The sequence below is a fragment of the Mizuhopecten yessoensis genome, unplaced genomic scaffold, assembly GCF_002113885.1.
Source record: "Mizuhopecten yessoensis strain PY_sf001 unplaced genomic scaffold, ASM211388v2 scaffold905, whole genome shotgun sequence".
NCBI lineage: Eukaryota > Metazoa > Mollusca > Bivalvia > Pectinida > Pectinidae > Mizuhopecten > Mizuhopecten yessoensis.
The window spans coordinates 29,248-51,162 of record NW_018403780.1 but is presented as its reverse complement, the minus strand read 5'-3'; the positions used below and the strand labels follow the sequence as shown (position 1 = coordinate 51,162).

General features: G+C 34.2%; 1 protein-coding gene across 5 annotated transcripts in view; it reads right to left on the bottom strand.

Moving 5' to 3' along the window:
* The window catches only part of LOC110454104 (calpain-5-like), a 42,583-nt gene that overhangs the window by 5,805 nt on the left and 14,863 nt on the right, over positions 1 to 21,915 (bottom strand). For 2 of the 5 annotated variants that reach the window (XR_002463343.1, XM_021503469.1), the window contains exons 1-11: positions 18,089 to 18,293; positions 13,234 to 13,401; positions 12,367 to 12,498; positions 8,663 to 8,874; positions 7,833 to 8,022; positions 6,806 to 6,996; positions 6,134 to 6,211; positions 4,133 to 4,313; positions 3,703 to 3,822; positions 2,570 to 2,766; positions 1,921 to 1,941 (exon numbers count right to left, since the gene is read on the bottom strand). Coding sequence is in view for 4 of the 5 variants with exons in the window: in XM_021503469.1 (XP_021359144.1) it covers positions 1,921 to 1,941; positions 2,570 to 2,766; positions 3,703 to 3,822; positions 4,133 to 4,313; positions 6,134 to 6,211; positions 6,806 to 6,996; positions 7,833 to 8,022; positions 8,663 to 8,874; positions 12,367 to 12,498; positions 13,234 to 13,401; positions 18,089 to 18,106 (1,508 nt within the window). In the remaining variant the exon portion in view is untranslated. Of the gene's footprint in view, positions 1 to 1,920; positions 1,942 to 2,569; positions 2,767 to 3,702; positions 3,823 to 4,132; positions 4,314 to 6,133; positions 6,212 to 6,805; positions 6,997 to 7,832; positions 8,023 to 8,662; positions 8,875 to 12,366; positions 12,499 to 13,233; positions 13,402 to 18,088; positions 18,294 to 21,915 lie in introns of those variants that run through there. The other 3 variants (XM_021503497.1, XM_021503489.1, XM_021503480.1) reach the window with 2 other exon arrangements.

Genomic DNA, 21,915 nt, shown 5'->3' with positions numbered 1-21,915 from the left:
TCATCAAGTGAATGACATGTCAATAGAATGCAAATCCATGTCTTAAGTATTTGGAAATAAATAGAAATACAGCGTATGGGGAAAGCTGCCTTTATAACTTTATAGGATCGAGAAGGACAACATATGGTGTTTTCACTTTGTACGTCTCTAATATGTCACGAACATGAATATATGGATCTATAAATTTGCATAGTTAGGTGTACGGATACTTGTTTACATACTCTGAAGAATGAAAATCATCAATACACATGTATAAAAAAAGGAATCGGAGCATTATGTGTTTGTTCGGTTGTTTGTTTGTATGGCGTTAAAAGTCCTCCAATCAGCTAAGGTGGACGGGTGACACAAAGGCGACACTAAGGAAAAAAAGAATCGACGTCTTTGCGTATTGCAGAGTTATCTGCTCTTCTGAGCAGGTATTGATTGTTACGTCATTTGTTTGTGAGAGTAACGTCAGGCCAGAAGAACAGTTTTGATGTCCTCCATGCCCCCTTGGCAGACGACACAGAAGAAAATCGCAGATAGGTCGCTTTTTACATTAACATGCAGTGGGATAACAACAAGCCAAAGCCGCAGGGTACAGCAATATTTGGGTTCGTCTGATAATAATTCCTTTATTAGATGATTATCTAATGTTTATCTGGTATTACATATACTAAATAAAAGAACCATATTCCTGGTGTTATATATACATATATATATATATACTGGAAGTATCTCTGAATTTGAATGTGAGACAGTAATACGTTATTAAGTTATAATTTGAAATTCGGGTGTTCAATCGAAATATAATGAAGTAAATGACTACCAATTTAAGTTTTGAGGTCACCTGAGCTTTAGCTCAAGTGACCTATTGCTATCCGTCTTCGTCCGTCATCGTGCGTCGTCCGTTAACATTTTACATTTTTAACTTATGCTGAAATACTGTCGAAGGTGTTTCATTGATATTTCATGCGAATGTGACTGACATCTCTCTGACAATGTGTTGTTATTGATCGAGTCAACCAGAAATCCAATATGGCCGCCACGGCCGCCATTTCGAAAAACCATTTAAAACTTAAAATCAAGTTCTACTGTGCCGATTTTACTAAAATTTTGTAGGATTTATCGACTCATGCTCCTGATAAAGTGTTGTTATTTTGCGGATCAATCAGAAATCCAGTATGGCTGCAACGGCCGCCATTTTGAAAAAAATGCTATTTCAAACTTTAAACAGTTCTCATTGGCCTATTTAACTGAAATTGACATCATTATCTTCATATTTCAACAACAAAAATAAATACTGTAGGACTCAGGTGACCGTTAAGGCCCATGGACCTCGTCTTTATTTAAAGGTGGAAATTATAGAATTTAAAGGAGAATTGAAATGTTGAACAATTCAATTAATATCATCGTCTGACTTCCGTGATATATGTCGACCACTAACAGACGAAGATAAACACACAAAGTTGATGAAGATTATGGACACGTTTTATGGTCCCCATCAGGATTTCGCAGGGAAATATGCTATTTCTTTATGTGAGATGAAAGTCGATGTTCTGATTAGGCTCATTAGAGCGCCTTATGGTATTGTTGTCACTTCCCAAATTTTCCATGTGAGAACGTGACATTTTATCTAGGTTTACGTTGTTTAAGAAGAAGACGCTTTTATAACGAAAATATCCCGGTATACAGTATGTTTTCCTGTGGCTAAATTTATCAAAATATAAAAAAAATATCACGATAATAGGCACTTCAAACTACTTCAAACAACACAACATATAGCAACATAAACAAGCCACTCTTACTAAACAGCACGAGAGATGCTAACATGCAATACAATATCAATACAATATCAATACAATGTCAATACTATGTCAATACAATATCAATACAATGGCAATACAATGAATCATACTGATGTTATGTTAGTATACATACCTTGGTGATGCAAACTTGCCACTACACGAATGCATTTAATCAAATGTGATGTTAGTAGAAAATGGCAGAGGGTATCATATCAATGCGTAGGTACCGTTTATAGAACACCATATATCAGGGGTTTTATGTGTGACACCAAATTCGCAAACTTGTTCAAGATTAAATTTTCAGCTTTGGACTTTTTTGCGTCGATTGTCGAATGTGGCCAAACATTCGCGTTCTATTATTGTGCCAATTAATCATTTATTGAATAAAGCGAAAATACTTGTGCTTGCGAATACAATTCTGATATACGGTATAATTTACATTTTATTTCATATAATGGGACTCCTCCACGAAGAATTGAATGTAGTGATTATGCGCAATATACTTCAACCAAAATGTTGACGAGATGCTGTAAGCATTATGAAAGGTAAGCTTTCTATAAGAAGCAATATATCAAAATCTAAATACGCAATAAAAGCGAGGCATTTTTACCAAACAGTTAATATTAGTAAACTAAGTAAACTTGCATAGTATTTTTTTGGTGCTTTTCATATCAGAGGTGTTTTGTATTAGCCAGTTTCAGCCAGTTGCTTAATTTGATATGTCGTTAAACAGCCTAAATATTAAGAAATTAAGATACATTTTGAAAAGGGACATAACCTACCTTCCTGAGGCTTTGCTGCCAGTGTACATCCGCAGCATAAATGGACCTAACTCTTTAGAGTCTGTGGTCGTGGGTAACACAACGTATCGCCCTTTCTTTAAGTTTATTATGCCATATATACTACGATCGGCGATGTATTCCGAACAGTACATTTTTTCTCCAGGTATATGGACTCTGAATTTTCGATTTTCTTCTACCTGTAATAATAAAATCAAAACAAAATCAACAACAATAAAGAACACATTATGTTTCATATTAGAAAGACACATTTCAATTTGTTTGCACACTTTTCTTTTGCAGGAAATCTAGATATCGTGTCAATACACCGGTTTTCTGAATAGAACTTTTAAAGAAATATAAATTTCTTCTGATATATCTAACACAGACATGCAGCGATTATTTATGATATATCTAACACAGACATTCAGCTGTCATTTATGATATATTTGTGTATTCCGATATAAATGTTTTAGCATTCAATTGAGACAAATAAAAAAATATACCATTACATTATAAATTATATAAAATTAAAAATATACCATTACATTATAAATTATATAAAATTAAAAATATACCATTACATTATAAATTATATAAAATTATAAATATGCCATTACATTATAAATTATATAAAATTAAAAATATACCATTACATTATAAATTATATAAAATTAAAAATATACCATTACATTATCAATTATATAAAATTAAAAATACACGTTATAAGTTATATAAAATTATAAATATACCATTACATTATAAATTATATGAAATTAAAAATATACCATTACATTATAAATTATATAAAATTATAAATATAAAAAACATTTTCAAATAGGTGCTTCATTTCATGATAACTCATGTATTTAACACATAAGGTGGGGAGGTCAAAATGGAAATTTGGTATTCAAAAACATTTAGCGTGGACATGCAGCATGATAAAACTGAAAACAAAACAATCGAAATTGTCTTCAAAATGTCCACTTTGATATATCATTGTCTATTGCTGTCACGTGTATTTACAAGAGGTTATGAAAATGTTAATAATTGTATAACGCGGGAAGTGAGATATTGTGACGTTGTTGCTGATATTTTACGACCCTTTACTTCAATACCATTCAAGAGAATCTTACCTTCATCACCTGGAAGCCGATGTGGTTGAGTTTGCGGCCGGATTCTTGACCATGAACGATGTCCTGTTGTTCTAGTGAGAACATAACGTTGTCACTCATACCGGCAACATCAAATACGTACTGTAGACAGATAAAATAAAGATGTTGCTTTAGGAATCAAACATTTAAAAAAATACTTACTTAAAATTGTAACTGGCTGTTCAGGCGTTTTTTGATCTTATAACACTGTGTACTGATTGTAGCAACTTTAATTGTTTCGTAAAATAAAATAATAATGACGTAAACAGTCAAAAACAATAATTAATACGGCAACATTTTTGTGACATCTGCTACCCACCCAACAGTATTGTTTTTTAACCGGTTAAGTACACCTGCTATTGGTAAAAGTGTCAATAAATGTCGAACGACGTGTATGTAACTATGCCGATACCTGTGGGTTACTAAGGAAGGTGGGGCTATTGTAGTCGTTCCCACCGTTTCTACCGGAATATGTCCATTCGCTGTGAAACACACATTCATTCCAGGATTTCTTTAGGCTGAATATGGCAGTGTTTACAAAGTGACATATGTCAACATTTGTAAAATTTACAACAAAGTCGTCAAAGTTCATCCTGCAATAGAAAAACATTAATCGATAAGCAAATAGTGTTTTAAATTGACTTGCTATATCATAATAGATCTTCTACGAGACGAAACGGGTGTCTTTAATAAGAGCGAAGCTCTTCAATGGTAACATATGCGTGCGTAAACAGAGTTGCTTCCCCTTGCTACACATTGCTTTTATTTTTTTTCGTCCAGAAGTAGACGTCCAGTGGGGAAACTGGAAGTGTATCCTTGAAACAAAGACAATTGTGTCTAGATGCACTGAACATCTACATATAGTGAAAACAATTCTCATGTTTTATTGCTTGATTATTTATGCATCATAAAAGAAACAATTGATAATGCATTTATGCCCAATCAACAATAATTTTCCAGACAACCAACCCGAGTTCATCGCCCTTTTTTCAGCAACGTATTACACAACGCGTGCCGATTTATAACTAGTTACAGACAGAAACTGTTTAATTTTATTTGGCATCACTACCTGTCACACCTCAGTACCAGTTACAAAATTTGAAATTCAATCCGGTGTTTCAGAATAGAACAGGAATTGAGACTACATATCGTTATAAAGACAATCTCAGTTACATTAAAGTATTACAATGTTTTCTTTTTTTTCTTTTTTCTTTTTTAACTAACATCTCTATACATTTACTTAGACTTATCGTCAAATATAAAATATGCACTTTTTCTATAGCAATTACCAAACAGTTTTTTTAACAATATATTAATTAATTCTTTTTTTGCCCTGACCGAAGCACGCAGAGGATTCAGTTCTTAATGTGGGAGGAAGCTGGAGTATCCGGAGAAAACCCGCGTGGTCGGGCAAGTGACCGGGATTGAATCCGGCTATCTTGGTGATGACGAGCGCGCTATCCACTGCGCCACCCGACCCATCATATACTCTACGCACAAGAACAAATTCTACTTTAGCTTTGACTTGAAGAAAATGGCGTCATTGATGCAAAAATTATATTGTGAATACATTTTTACCAATCATCAATGATACGAAACAATTACATACGAGAGACCGGGCAAGTTCGGCCACCCCTGATATTTTTGTTTATGAGCTTATATTTCTAACTTTAAGGATCTTAGCAGCTTAGTTGGCTGGACATTTACACGAAAAAATGGCGAGAAAAACTCTAATGTAAAATTACTAAACATAAGAAAATTACATTTGAGGGGTTAAAAAGAAAATCATAATCTCGCTTCTAGTTATGCGAACTTTCTATATTCGGAATTTCTACTTTTTTTACGGTCAAACGTGTAACACACTGACAGCTTCAAATGCTATACAGGAAAGCCAAGCCAAGCACTCACTTCCATATTGCTGTACGATAAGAATTTATCGAAATATCAATTTGGGCCCGGACAGGTTTGGCCAATGATACCGTGGCAAGTTCGGCCCATGCAACACATAAACAGTCGTAAAATTGGCGGTTAAATCTGACGTTGCATGCTTTATGACGTCATAATTAAGATGATTCCAATGGGGGTCGAACTTACCCGAATGCCTGTCTAAACTTACCCATGGCGGGGCTCGTTCGGTTAAAAAACGGACGTGCTGCCATACTTCCCAGAACGGACTTGCCCCTATCTCCTCTATTGTTATGTCGGTCTTAATCTCATTAGAGCTTGTGTTTTATTGTTCTTCCTCGACTAGCCGACTTTAAATAAAGTTTATCTTATCTCATTCTTAAAGCAGTATTCTGAATCAGTAAATATCAGAGATCAACAAAAGCTACGCTCTTTTAAGACTTTGCCTTTCCATATTTTTTTGAAAAAAAATATATATCATAATCATAACATTAATCATAATCCTTACCAAAATTCGCCTTCCTGTTCAAACTTCAAACCAAGTTTGTGCCATTCAGATCGGTTGATTTTGTTCCATTCTGGAGCGCTGCAAAAAATAATTAACATGTTCATAACACCATGACAATATGTTAGAATATGTATGTAAAGATTACCTCCCTTAAGGGATGAGATAGGAATTGTCATAATGACTTGTATTGCTATAGTTGAACATATCCTATAAAATGTCTATCTGCTATGTTCCTACAATAAATATGGACGTGACATAAGAGCGATAACTGTTAACCGATATCTCTCTGGTAAAGGGTTATGATAGAAAGCCTGGAACTACAGTGAATGTCCATATTTATTCTAGACAAGTATATACAATAAAACGTTAAGCATGTGTGTTGGAAATGTGATTCGAGTTGTCAACATCTATATAAACACACACATGGTAGATATATATGCATGAGGTAGCTTTAAAAAAGTGATTTTGAATGTATGGAAACACCTACTCTTCCGAAACACCTGGTCTTATATTTCTTGTACTTTTTCGAAAAAAGTCATGACTCTCCATATTAATCTTTCCTTTGTTAACTTTTGTCCTACTATTATTAATATTCAGTTCGAATTACAAGTTTGCTGACGCTTTGGTATTCTCTAATTTGTTGACCAAATCAAAGACACTATTGTGACTTACTCGTCAGACCAGGCGCCTGTCCACTCCATGGTTCCCCAGGGGTTGGCCATTCGGACCATATTGAGAACAGGACTCCCCACCGCGCCCTGCAGTTTCTTATCTATAACAATCTCAGCCACCTTTGTGATGTTGTAACCGTGACCCAGAACCAAACCCTGGGGGGTCTCCTTGCCAACCTCCGTCCTCTGACACTGAGGAAAGAAATGTAGGTCATACAGGTCAATAGAGTGCCGCACGCACCCAAACAACCTTTTATAAACTCTCATGATCCTTATCTCTATCTATTCCCTTAAATTATCGTGAATGAAAATGTGATAATGCTACAAGAAAGTTTTTTTAGCTTCGCACAAATATTAACTCACGAGATATTATTGCGACACAGATCCTTACGCGGCAAAACTCTCACGATATATGATACTTGGCAATTCAGCCAAACATATCCCCTTCAATATATCACTGCCAACACTGATAATAACATGTTTAGTTACATACTAAGCCATACATTGTGCAATTGTGCAAAATTGATAATACTTGATTTTTACCTGTATCATGGAAAATACTGATTGTCTGTCACGCTTATTAAACCTATTACAATGCAGATTATGATGAAACGTTCTCTCTACCTTACATCTCTTTATAAATCATGGATACCATAGATTTTGATCACTTCATGTTTTTGACTAATGTAAATATTTTAATAATATATACACTAAAACCCTCACTGACAATACACTTCCTGTCTATAGTTATGTGTTTCTCATTGGCTTTAAGTTTTTATTTGTAATGTTATGTGTATGGTTATTATTCATGTACGTCAATGTGGAACTGTTCTTGTACTAGTATTATAGGTATGCACCTGTGTATGCGTGTAGATATGAATGAGTGTAAGTTTGGTCTTTTCAATGTTTTCATGAATGTGTAAAGCTATGTTGTACAATATGAAATGTAAAACTTTGAAAGAGATGAAAATGAAATCACTAACGAACTTTTATAATGGTCACAATGAACGAACATGATAGATAATTACATCTATATTGCAGTTCATGAGTGCTCTGTTGTCGCTTGCGTCCTTCAGCTTGAGAAACAACTGCTTTTTTATGTTCTTGTCGTCAATGTTAATTCTCGCCATTGCAAGCTTCTCCGCCACCCCACCGGTAAAGTCTACCAGTGCGTCAGCCGTCCGTCCGGTGTTGAGGGACTCGTAATCCCCATATAACCTGGAATCGTAATGGAAGATACATATAAAATACAAGGGGTTAATTTTAAACTAACACCGGTTGATCTTTCTCTGTAATTTTATTGTTTAAAAATATAATTGGGGTTTTCTTGGATTTTTTCATTTCATTGTTGTATACTGTTGCACCAGACTAAACGATCAGCATTTATTTGATTTTAAAAATATGTCATCTGATTGTTTACATTGCACATCGTCTAGATTAAAGGTTACGTGTATTAAATTTGTCTCATTATGTGAAGCAAAATAACAGATATTACAGTCACGGTCACCTGAGTTCTGATATATTTATACAGAGAGTTGATTTTTGTATATATTTCATCTTCAAATATTGTTTTTGGTATTAAAATGTATTTTCTTTACATCATCAAAAAAGCAACATGTCACAATTTTGTGTTAACAGTAGCTATATTGTATTTTGTCAATAAGTATCTATGTACTTGAAATGTCACTGTAGTGATAGCGTTTACGTAACGCTGGATTATCAGATAAAGAATATACACTAAAAATTTGGTGAGAAAAATTCTATCAAAAACTGGTGCATAATTTATGATTGTATATATAAGAAGCACTAAGTCATTATTAAAACGGATGTATTTCTTTTGACAGTTTTTGCTACTCACTTGGCGTACGCCTTTTCCAGTAGAGCGGACCAGAACTCGTTGCGGGACTTGGAGTGACAGAACACCAGCTTGCCGTTCTTGGTTGGCAGCCTATCGTCCACTACGACGTCAATCCACTCCCCGTACCGCCATAACACGAAGTGGAACACACCACCATACGTGTTCTTCTCCTCCCGCTCATTCCAGTCCTGCTCCTTCGTATTAGGCACCACCTGGCGGCGAACACCGAAAACACGTGATTAAACAGAAAAAACCAATTATGTAAAATTTTGCTCTCCTTTATCATTTCTCCTTCTTGTAACTTTAAAACAATATAAACAAGAGGCCAACGGTCACATACCTGTGGGCTAACAGAAGGTGTAGCCAGAGTCTCACTGCTAACTTTGTCACTAGGTTTATAGGGAGAGATGGAGTGGAATTTGTATTTGTTGGTGTAATCAGGAACATTAACAGGACCAGGTTATGCTACAGGAAGTCTGGTGAATATACCTAACAGATGACAGAAACCACCTTGTAATGACACTTAAGTGCTTTGCTGATGTTTATGTGGGCTCATTGCAAAAATGTATTAATTGAAGATCAACAGTCTAAACCCTCAAAATTCGTGAACCCCATGTGAAAAGATTTACAAATCCAGATCAAGCTCTTTTCTATCAGTTATCTTGTACACAAGCCTTTTCCCCATTCACGGTAGCATCAGCTGCTTGGCTTAGTCATCCAGCTAGATATGTATAAAAAACAAGAAAACCTGCCCGCAAAACCAACCCCAGAACCCAAGTGAGACATTTTAAAGTACATATCGTATATATTATATCCATTTGCAGTTATTTTTTCTTTGTACTAAATTACACACAGGTACAGGAATATTTACCTTTATTCTAGTCTTACGTTTATTCATAATATAATCGTTGAAATAAATACCTCAGTATGTTCTCAGCCTATATCGCATATCTGAATAGATAACAGGGTTGGATGTAAGTGCTAATAAAAATAAGATATTCCATTCAACACATGTAACTCTTACTATATTATAAAGCTGGCACTTTATATCTGACCTTTTCAGTATTAACATTTAACATTATTTTCCTCAAAATGTTTACATATTTTTAAATGTAAGATTTATTGACGTGTAAATAAATCGTTGGTGTTATCTGATCGTATACAATCTATATAGAATGGACTAACATTATAGTAAGCAATACTTCACCAATGACACAGGTAAATCGGTAAACATTTAAACCATACGGAAAGGTCCAATACAGGAATGTTAACGCGGACACGTTAATGAGTTTTCACCTGTTCAATATACAACCTGTCAAATACACAATGTCCATACCACAGGTACTGTTATCGATTGTAAGCAATACACGGCCGACTAATCCGGCATGGAGACCTTTAAATAAAAGTCATTCAGGGTTTGAACCTTTATAACAAACGTGTGATAGGAAGGATATATCTACGGGAGCCCACACGTCAGTGTATCAGTGTGGCATCTCATAGCATATAATGTCAGGTCATCTGGGATGTATTTAATAGTATTGCATATATTAATGTAGCCTGTACGTTTTTGCGCATTCTACGATATCTGAATAATGATATCCCGTACCTAATCGCTTCATCTAACTTAATATTAACACGCTATCATGTTAATAAATCTTTGATACAATGTCAACGTTCTTACTTCGAATAAAAAATGAAATAAAAAAAAAAAAAAAAATCTAAATATTATGTAGAAATAATGAAGATTAAATGCATATAAGATGATATATAGTTAAGTCAAGTCAATTTTGTTTATAAAAGTGTCATAATTATATCACAATTACATCGTACACGTATGTAGTTACACACTATAAAACATATAGTTAAAAGCAGGGATCGATCATCTAACTGTAAAAATATACAGACATTATATCATAAGTTTGTTAAGACAGTTATAATACGTAATATATCAATAAATTAAAACAAACTATCACAGGTTCCAATCCTGAGAGCAGGCGCTTGGGACAGCCCCTGCCTTCATATTATATACTATAATAAATAAAAGATTTGTTTTATATTATATGATATTATATGATATAGCAGACGTGCTGGGAATAAGCTGCTGTTTAATATGTCCCGTGATCTGCAGCTCTCTCATTGATGTCCCATACCTTCGTGTGCCTGTTTATTAAGTGACCTACATACACCACTCGCCAAATAACCATGCCATGCTAAATCATTATTTTTCTCTAACAAAATATTTGTGAGGACATGTCAAATTTGAGAGTAAAGCCATGTTCCAGTGTATAAAGTTTTATATAGCTTGTGTTATAAACAATTTTTATATTAGGTAAAGATGGTGTAGCCAGAGTCTTAATGTTAGCTTTGTTACTAGGTTTATAGGGAGAGATGGAGTGTAATTTGTCTCTGTTGCTGTAATCAGGAACATTAACAGCCTCAATTAATTTTGACCAAGTTAGACTACAGGAAGTCTGGTGAATAAACCTAACAGATGACAGAAACCACCCTGTAATGACACTTAAGTGCTTTGCTGATGTTTATGAGGGCCCATTGCAAAAATATAGTAATTGCAGATCAACAGTGACAGTTTTGTAATTGTTCTTTAGAAGCAGCTATACAACGAAAGCTTATTTTTATTAAACCAGCACTTTGAAAAAAGTATTTAAGGAACTGGATATGGAAATGCTGATGAGTTAAACTATATATTTTCCATACAAATATATAAATCCAGTGAATTAATTTATGATTAATGACTTTGAATCAGACTCATTCAATCCATAGGGACTATCTATTTGTCACTAGAGCAATCAATTTCATAGAGGTATAGACGGTATACAAGCTGTATAATACTTCTAAATTATGGACTTTTGTCGAGGTCAATACGTTGTTATATAGACCTGATGGAGCGATATCGACCGAGAAGGCAGTGCGAGGTCAATATTACTCCATCAGGTCCATATAACACCGTTTTAACCGTTACAAAAGTCCTTAATTCTTATATTAGACATGATGTCTTGAGAAAAAATATATATTAGATATCCAAAATAACGACTGTGTGTGTTACGTATACATTATTTTGTATAAAGGAGAAACGTATTGTTTGATAGATGTACAGAAGTAAGGTCAGGGTTTTGATTATTCATACCATTGTACTCGGAATATCAATAATTCCTAATTAAGCAGCGAAATGTGTACACTTAGGTACATTAAGGATAACTCTGATATTGTTTATCCTTCCTTCTGATATGGTATTATGTAATAACGTTATTTGACTATTACATACCTTTCACATATAAAGAGTATAATTTTAATCGTTGTTTTCGAGGAAGCATAGGAAGCTTAAAGCATTTGTTTTAATAGTAGTAGCTCATGGACAACATGTTACTTAAAATGAGTTAATTTCATACTATATAGTATAATAGTCTATGATCTAGTCGTAACAAATAGTTTCTAAGTAACATAATGTACAAAAATACTTTGCGATACTAATGAAATTAACATATTCCCCTTACATAAAATTTATAAGTATTGCTACTGGTTATTTTGATGATCAGGAAAGTGCATAAGATATAAAAGTAATTATAATATAATTGTAAACATGGTAATCAAATTAAAGTTATATCTGAAAATATAATGACAGCAATAACGAAAATAGAAGAGATTCATTATTGCACAAAGCAAACGAACACGAATTAAGCAGTTACCCGTTCAAACAGTTTCTTTTCCAGAGTGAGGCTGGCGCATGCGGTGACAAACCAGGAGTTCCCCAACTCCCCTTGGTTGAGGTCATCACAACTGACCCCCTCGACCACCAGCTTAGGTACCTTACACAGCTCCTGGAACAGCAAAAATAAATCTGAGAGTGTCATTATGTATTATTGTTTTCTTATCATGTATATAGTTTTAGGGACCTAACGCCCTCAAACAACCCGGGTCAAATGAAGACGGATGCCGAATGAGACACATTTGGATGAAGAGTAGAGACGACATAGAAAAAAGACACACAGTGTTGCAGTAGTGCAGCAGATACAATATGTGGTGTACAATGACCCTAACTCAGTCAACACAGAAGATGATCCCTTATAGGTCGCTCTTACGATTATGCAGTTGTATACTGCAGGTCTGTTCTCTACCCTCTCCTGATAATTTGGTATTTGATCAATTCCCATTAGCTGTTGTCAGTTTGTAGCATTTGAAATAATTCAATCTATCTACTGAGACATGAACTTTGCATTTATATTTTGTGCGGTATTTGCAAGTAGAGAATATTGTAATTCATTAAACTGCTATAAAATCTTTGGTTTTATTTTACTGCAGGAAACCTGACGATTACACGTTTATTTACTGAAAGTATTCAGTACTATAACAGTTAACGGAATACATCTCGGGTCTTACGAGTGCGCTACACTTTACAACCCGGTAGAGTCGAACCGTCGGATAAGTCGAATAGTTTTATTTGTCCCGAAAACTTCGACATTTTTGAGGTTTTATTCTAGTTATATCACACAATAATCCGTGTTGTTTTTAGAACGCTATCTCTTGTTTTTATGACACAATTTCACGTGACTTACCCTGGGTCTTTTCCACTCGATATCTTGATCAATCTTACTAAAGAATAGTGATTTGTTGTTGATTTTGAATTCCGGGTCCTCAAACAGCGTTCCGGCTTTAACGTGCTCGCTCCGGATCGACGAATACTTTTGACCTCTGTAGTTAGTCGGCATGATGTTGCTTAGGAACTACAATAAATGAAAATATTTTGTTTTCGTAATGGTTTATAATAATAATACGATAGAAAAAACATGTATTGAAATTCGGTTTGATTGACATATTATATTTTCTTTCTATGAAAAAAATTTGTATTTTACTGCTTATTTCTTTGGAAAGACTAGAGTCGATTAAGGATGTAGGCATTTGTAGCTTATTTCAGAAATATTTATGATACTCAGCGTGTGGGAATATCACCCATATGATGAATATAGTATAGTTAGTATACACAATCTGATATATGGCTGTAAGGTAACAAACAGAATCTATACGAAGGAGATTGATTATAACATTTGCATGTAAATTGGATTCAGGTTAGATCGTACTTAGCAATTGTGTATTCGCTAGCTTTATACGATGCGGATACTTATTATCGCCCCCATAAAAGAGAAGGTATGAAATCCGTACGAGAATGTTTAACAGTCAACCCTCAACGAGAATGTTTGGTGGTTATCGCTGGTCAGAAAACATTTAACCACAGGTATAAGGGCGCTATATCGTTTACGACCAACTTACTACATTGCCTTCATACAGCTTCGACACGCCTCTAGTTTCTTTTCATTTCCTTTCTTTTCTGTATCTGCTTTAGTTTTATAGCGTATTGGAAGTCATGCGGAGATATAGGTCTCGCCAAGAGGACGTGGCTTCCTGAGTTAGCACAGGGCGAACCTGGCCCCATGATAATGATCGCATGTAGACTTTAATATTCGGTTCTTCCGAATATCTATTCAGGCAATTAAAAAATACACTTTAAGTTGTGTTGTTTCAAAATATCGCTTAAAGATTTCTTATGACTTGTCGTTTTTGACAAAAATATAAAAAAAAGGCTCGTATCAAGCTCACCGATAATGAACTCTTTATTTAAATACATAAATAGCCAGTATCATTTCTAACCTATCGTTATCAATATACCAAAGATAAAGCATCAGAGATATTTAAAATAAAAATATAGAAAATTGCGTAATGACAGGTTACCAATTTGTTCTATTACGAAACTGTGCAATGGACTTTTTCTATTTTGTTTGATCTAGCTAGCAATGATGTAGGTAGTTGGTTGTATACATACGCAGCACCGTTTCCACCCAATGCTGTTTGATTACACTGAATGCCCGACACAGAAGCAATCAATTAAGGACCGTATACGTGTAACGCTCCTAATCACTGGGATCTGTTGGTGGATGGCATTTACCTGGTGTCGTATGCAAGATACTTTCCTCAATTTACATTGAAAATGAAGTTAAATATGTTTAGAACACGATTTCACACAAAAAATAGTATACGGAGGCCATACAATGTATCAAATTAAGACAATTTCCTTGTTCGATTTCGTTGAGCATGGAGGAAATATATTAACAGCAAGTCACCATACAAAGTAGGATTTTATAACGAAACTATGCAATTATTTCATCAAGCTAGCAATGATGTCATTCATTGATTTAGACATCTGCATCACCTTTGAGACCCAATGATGATTTAATACATTGCGTGTCCGACACAAACTCAATCACTTAAAACCTATATTTACCGATCCTTACCATTGTGAGGTGCTGATGGCTTTACCTGGTGTCGTATACACGAGGTGTGTTTATCATATCGATATAACGAGGTTGTTTCTGTTACAGTGTACTGCATTCATGAAAGTATCCCGAAGGATACTGATGTATTAGCAAAGCCCTATTCGACATCAGCGTCAAGCAACTAACGCAAAATATGGATTAAGCGTCTTCGGCGTCATCGACGACACATGTCTGTTAAATCTAGGTCAAAGTAAAGTGATTTCACTTCCTCATAGCAAAATGTTTAACAGCATCAACTGTTCGGTAGGAAGTAGGGCAACAAGCGCTGTTTGTTTATTTAATATCGTAGTATATAAGCAAAACACGGTAGCCCCACAAACACAATTTTTGGGTCTGTATGGCGGGGTTTTAACACGCTAAAATCTAATTTTGGCGATTGGTGTCAATAATGGAAGAGAATAGGTGTTATCGCGACCATCCACGAGTTACTCCCCTTCGAAGAGTTCTTGCTGGAAAATGCACAAGTCTCGCGAGAGAATGCGAGGATACGGGGGTAAAACATCATCAGTTGGTCATCATTAATCAATTATAAATAAGAAAGTTATGAAATGTATGAAAAGATTATAATGAAGGAATTGCAGCTATCAATTGGAGTTTTTTTTTATTTGAGATTCTATATTGAAGAAAATGGAGATATAGATTTAAGATTTAAAAATACAGTAGAGTTAAAAACCCACAAACGAAGAGAGTGCCTAACCCAAATAGTATTTAGAGACAAGTACTAGGACATCATTACCCTAGATGTACCGAAGTACCTACGAGCTGGGATGAAACTGTACCGCCTTGACGATGGGAACATTGCAGCCAGTGGTAATAGAGACAATGTTTTCAAACCTGTGTACTTTAAGTGTGTGACTATTAGATAGACTGTGGATGTGTTCTGTATTCCAATGTTCTGTGTAGATTTAGATGTATAATTGGTGAATTCAATAAAGATTATAATTGTGTTGTACATATGTTATTAATCAATCTGTTCATTAAATAACATTAATGTATATTAATAATATTTAAAAATGTGTTATTCTCTTTAATGTTTCTGTGATTGATATTTAAGTAGATGTAATAAATAAACTTTTCTAAATAAATTCTAAAATTAATATAAAATTTGTTCATGTCTAACTATTTTAAATTGTAATTTATTCCATGTTTACATGCATAAATAAATTCTCTTTTTTCCTCTCAAGTACTAGTCATGTCTTATTCACTAGACATATGGCGTATTTTGCAAATGTACGAGTTACTTCCCTTGAAATTGACTTCTGAATCGCGATGAAATATTTTGTCGATTTCCTAACAAAATAAACATTTTTTAAGAATGAAACTTTACCACAACCTGTTCATTGCATACACCAAAGGAAAAACACAGTTATTTGCTGAAAATAATTCTTATATTTAGCTATGGCGTTAAAAAACACGTATGGCGCAAATTAGTGTAAAGTGCTTCGTAATCAAGATCGATTTTCTAACAAAGTACACATTTTTTGTTAAATGATACTTTACCAAAACATGTTTAATGAGTATACCAATGGAAAAATCGAAATATTTCGTGGATAAAACACTTAAATTTTGCTATGGCGTGCAAAAACTCCTATGGCGCACCTATGGCGCTAAATCTCCTATGGCGCAAATTAGTGAGACCCCTGCCATGTGTAAACAATATGCCCCACCTCACTGTATTGAACCAATAAAAATAATTCACAAGAATAGAGGTCATATCAAATGCATTTAGTGATGACATTCCAATCAAATTGTTTGTCCAAAACAAGCCTTCTGACGTTTCATTTACTCAAAGGTAACACACGATACTCTGTACGCCGCTGACGGTCCGTCACAGCTGTGACGCTTTAGCTTTGGCCCGTTTTTCAATATCTGGCCAATTTAACATGTCTGCTTGCTACCATAGGTGTACTAGCTCCCCAATTGTCTTATTTGGAGTAGGTGATACCTTTTGACTTTAAAATATCACCCAATTCATTACATGGAAGTTCGTGGAAATTCGTATCTGAATGTTTTGGCGCTGCCATGTTGTCCGTTGCCCCAGCGAGTACAGTTTAACCCCTTCCTATTTGAAGAGTTCCACTGGTCGCTATATCATCTATTCAAAAAAAGACCTCAAGCTTCTTGTCTTATCTTAAATGTTATATTTTTTGTTTAACAAAACACGTTTTAATTAAGCGTTGGTGTCGAAAAAGGGAGATAAAGGAAAGAAAATGGAAATTATTCAAATGGAATTATAGTTTCTAGGTGTCCATTACACAGATGACGTACCAAAATGTTCTACAGGTATTGCACTATAGTCGCCTAATTCCGTCTTTGCGTATTGCAGAGTTATCTTCTCTTTGGAGCAGGTATTGATTGTTACGTCATTGGTTTGGGTGAGAAAATTACGTCGTTTTCTCAAAAGTTGATGACTTTACTCTCACAAACAAGTGACGTAACAATCAATACCTGCTCCCAAGAGAAGATAACTCTGCAATACGCAAAGACGGAACATGTGCTTGGATGCAGAATCAAGTAAGTAAATATACTTAAACGAAGAATGCTGCTGCGAAACTTTGAATAGGTACACATGTATTTAATAAAACACAGTAAATTGCTAATTTAGTGTTTAATTTATACTGGCTTATGAACGTTAAATATTTTTACACGTTGTCAATATGTGATATATGAAATCATATATTGTAAGAAAGACAGATGAACATCATATAAAGGCAATTTACTTGATTTATATTGTTGAGTTTGGACTTAAATGTAAGTCCCCATCTCGGTGCAAATATTACAGCATAACATCCATACAATTAATCAAATAAATACTAATTGGTTTCAACAGGAGCATCACCATAGGTTTCCACACAAACCTATTATATATGGAGGTCATACAATACTTTAAATGAAGACAATTTCCTCGTTAAATGTCGTGGAATATAAAGAGAAACAAGTTTACAGCAAAGTAGCTTAATGTAAAATTATTACAATCCGTCAAAATGTCCTTGTTTGATTTAGCGAACTATTTATATTGCACGTCTCCATTGTACTTGTAATGGTTTCTATAAACATTGTAACAATCAACATAAATACTTACATGCTTGATCTTAACCATGGCTGATCGTTAGAGTCGACTCCACACAACAACTTGTTATTTCAGTTTGGTAAATATTTCCTTAGAGTACGACAATCATATATCTTAGTTCAGAAATTACATCTTCATATCACTTAAATCGATTGTTATAGAGATCAAATATTGTCATATAAACTTTGCCACCATTTTGAATTTCAGCCGTTATATATAAGCATTGGAAACACAGTTAGAGATTAATCCCTTTGAACTGGCATATTATTAAGTTGATCCCTTCCATGGCTAATCCGTAGGTTTGGTCTGTCCTTGTCGACAGGCGCATGGAAGTATTATAGCTATGACCACAGGTGGTTTAATCTTTGTTGGTAAGTATAGACGTATTTCAGAGGGTACCTTATTATAGATGAATTGTATGCACATTGTATATTTGAAAGCAATCCAAGTTTTCGTAGAACTATTTCATAATATATTTCAATATGTTTTGAACTGGGTGTATTATCATGTGCAGTGTTATCATTTATTCATATTAATTTGTATAGGATTGTGAAGGGCGTGTTTCACTTAAAAACAAGTTAGCTTAAATGTCTACGATATGTTCTTTCAAAAATAATTAAATTCATCATTAACGATCAATAACCAATACAATTATATATCTTCAACTGTTAACTATAATTTGGAAAATATTTCTGAAATTGAATATATTGAAAAAATCTTAAAATTTGGGTTTATTGACTCGTAAAGCTAACCAGGCTAAGAACAATATCGCAGCTTTATCAAGCGGCAATAGGTTCTCAACATATCAAGGCCAACTTTCAAAAAATATCACGACTTTTTCTTCTTTTTTTGGTCGAAAATTGATCATATATTTCTAACCCAAGTAGTCTATATCAGTTTAAGTTCCTATAATTGCACAAAAGTATACGATTATGTGTTTTAAGCTAACAAATCTTGCCATGTCTACTGTATTGACAACAAGGTAGAATTAGACAGGTATACTGACACATACATCTACACTTTCATTCATACTAATTTAATAGTTCACACATAGACTGCTTTAAGTATTGTCAACTTAACAAATCTCTAACTCGTTGTGTTTCCATTAACACTGTAATCATTATGACTCGTTACACACTGCGTTAAATATACATTTTTATAATTTTGAACATATTTTAAGTAATACTAAAGGCTGCAACGGGAACCGATTAGATATCAAATAAATAATACATTCAACATTAATGTATGAGTGACACGATACCCTAACTCTAAACGTTGAGGTTCATGTACTGCATGTGAAACCCGTCAATTATCGTTAAACTGAAAACAAATGGAACAATCCGAACGAGTTTGACATGAATGTAAATAACCAGCCTCAGGAGTAGGACTATCAGTCAGGGTCATTTATAATCTTGGTCGGCCCTATTATTACAAACATTTTTATGAAGCTGACGATAATTTCAAACTTAACATGTTGGTATGGTAAATAGGATATGAATAGCAGTTGCTGGCTTTAACTTCCCCCAGGGGTAACCCTTACACTGTGTACAAGCTTGTAACATTAATAAAAGTGTCGATACATCTGGTTCCTGGCCGCCAGTTGTAAATAATGATTTAAATATGTGTACAATCATACAGTAAAGAGATTCCATAGAGTATATACTTGTATGTAATGTCCATTTTGAATAACTGCATAAAAATGAACGTGTAATGCAGTCATTATCAACGAACATTATTTAACAATCCAGACATTTTTTTTCCGATTTGGCTCAATTAATGTAGGAGTCCGAAAACATTTTCAAAGTAAATATTATATAGTTTTGTTGAAGTAAAGATTTCCCCTTAACTACCATTCAAATCTGAAGTACATGTGTAATCCTAATCAGAACTATGTAATAAGGCAGGAATTCACGTGATTGTGAACACACCATGTAATCACGCGATCCGGTAATCTTGTAATCATTTAATCGTAGAGAAAGGGAACAGGACGAATGAGCACATTTATGAATTATATAAAGAACCGTGCTTGTCACCTCGGAATCGGCTTAAACAACAGCAACGGATTAAGTTAAATAGCGAGTGATACAACGATGTACGGTATTCAATTGTATACTGTGTTTAACGTCAGTATACTCGAATCGGTACTGTAACCAAAACGGGATTTGCACGGAAAGACGGACCAGGGAACTAATATGTAAATCAATGAAGTGTTTTATGCATTGAATTTTCACTATATGATATTTTAATGTAAGTTTAATTGTAAATCAGCTTTATAGACTGTTGATTACGGTCACACAGACAGTTTAAAGTTAGAAATAACTTTTTAAAGTTTAAAGTTAGAAATAACTTTCTTAATTTACGTGCATTCAGCAACTTTTTAAAAAAAAGTAACGTTAGTTTGGAAAAGAAATTTCTCCTTTGAGTCTAAAATATTTGAATTATGTGTACTTTTCTACTTCTATTGGTTTACACATTGTTTTATTCAAATTTGTGTTAGACAATACATCGAAATACATGTTTTATAAAACAGAAAAGGAAACAAAAACAAGTGTCGTGACACTTATGTAAATTTGTTACCTGCTTAGTAATCAGCTTTTCAACACTAGCTACAAGAATGAAGTAATATGTACAACAGAACAATTACGGCAATAGGGGAGGGGGTAATGGATTGGTATGCAGTGGAAACCAGGAATGAATAACATATCAATATGCATATGATCATCAGATGGTAATATCATATTGCTCTACTTCTATTGATCGTGCATTCGACAATATTAGTCAAAATACCAAAGTATTCTTTTCAGGATTGAGCTTCATCTGTTCAAATGTATATGTGATCCTTATAGTATTTTACGATCTATTCATAGAACCACGTGTTAAAAATATCAACTTGTAATAGAACATTACAGTGAATAATGCTTATTTAAGAAAAATATTTATGGAATTGATACTATTGCATGAAATACATTCATATTTAGCTGAATGTGTACCACAGTGATGGGAAGTAGGTGCCAATAAACCTTCACTGAGTAAAAACATCACGAACCGTCACGAACTGGCGCATTCCAGCTCAAACTTTAATTAAACTCAACAATGGTCTAATGCCATATGCAATGGAATCTTCAGTTTTTGCCCGCATTGAAATAAACATTTTGCAGTTAACGTTTTGAAATAGGTCAGGATAATATTTAACACCCAGTATGCCACATGACATGAGAGAATTCAGAGATCGTTGAAAGTTAATAAAATCAATGTTGGAATCAAAAGTAAAATTAAATTTGAGGAAGAATATAACATTTAAGTAAAAACACAGGAGTACTAAAGAAAACTTTCCATCATTTGCTGACACGCATCACGTAAGATTTCTTATCAGGTAAACATCACGGACACGGGTACGTCATACACGTCACATACCTCTCATACACTGTTTACAGGTACTGTAAAGCTCATTAGTGGTGCCAGGTATTGATCTGTAATCCCCGGTATACAGTCGTGCCAATACTGTATCCAACACAAACATATATCCACACAGACACATCCTGCCCAACATCGACCTCAAGGAACTAGATTCTCACCAATAAAACGTGTTTGTTAACCTTTTAAATGCTTATCTGATTATCAGGTGTATTTTAAAGATTTTATTGGTTTACCTTATTGACTGCGTGTTTCAAACTCTCCAACAACCCAGGTGAAATATAGAAAGGTTTGGTGTGAGTATTGCGATATATGTGCTGTAGCATTTAAGTGAGGTGACACTATAAAAGATGCCGTTGGAATGACTGTCCCACTACAAACAGAACAAAATACATCTCCAGCACATTCGCAAGCATACACACATA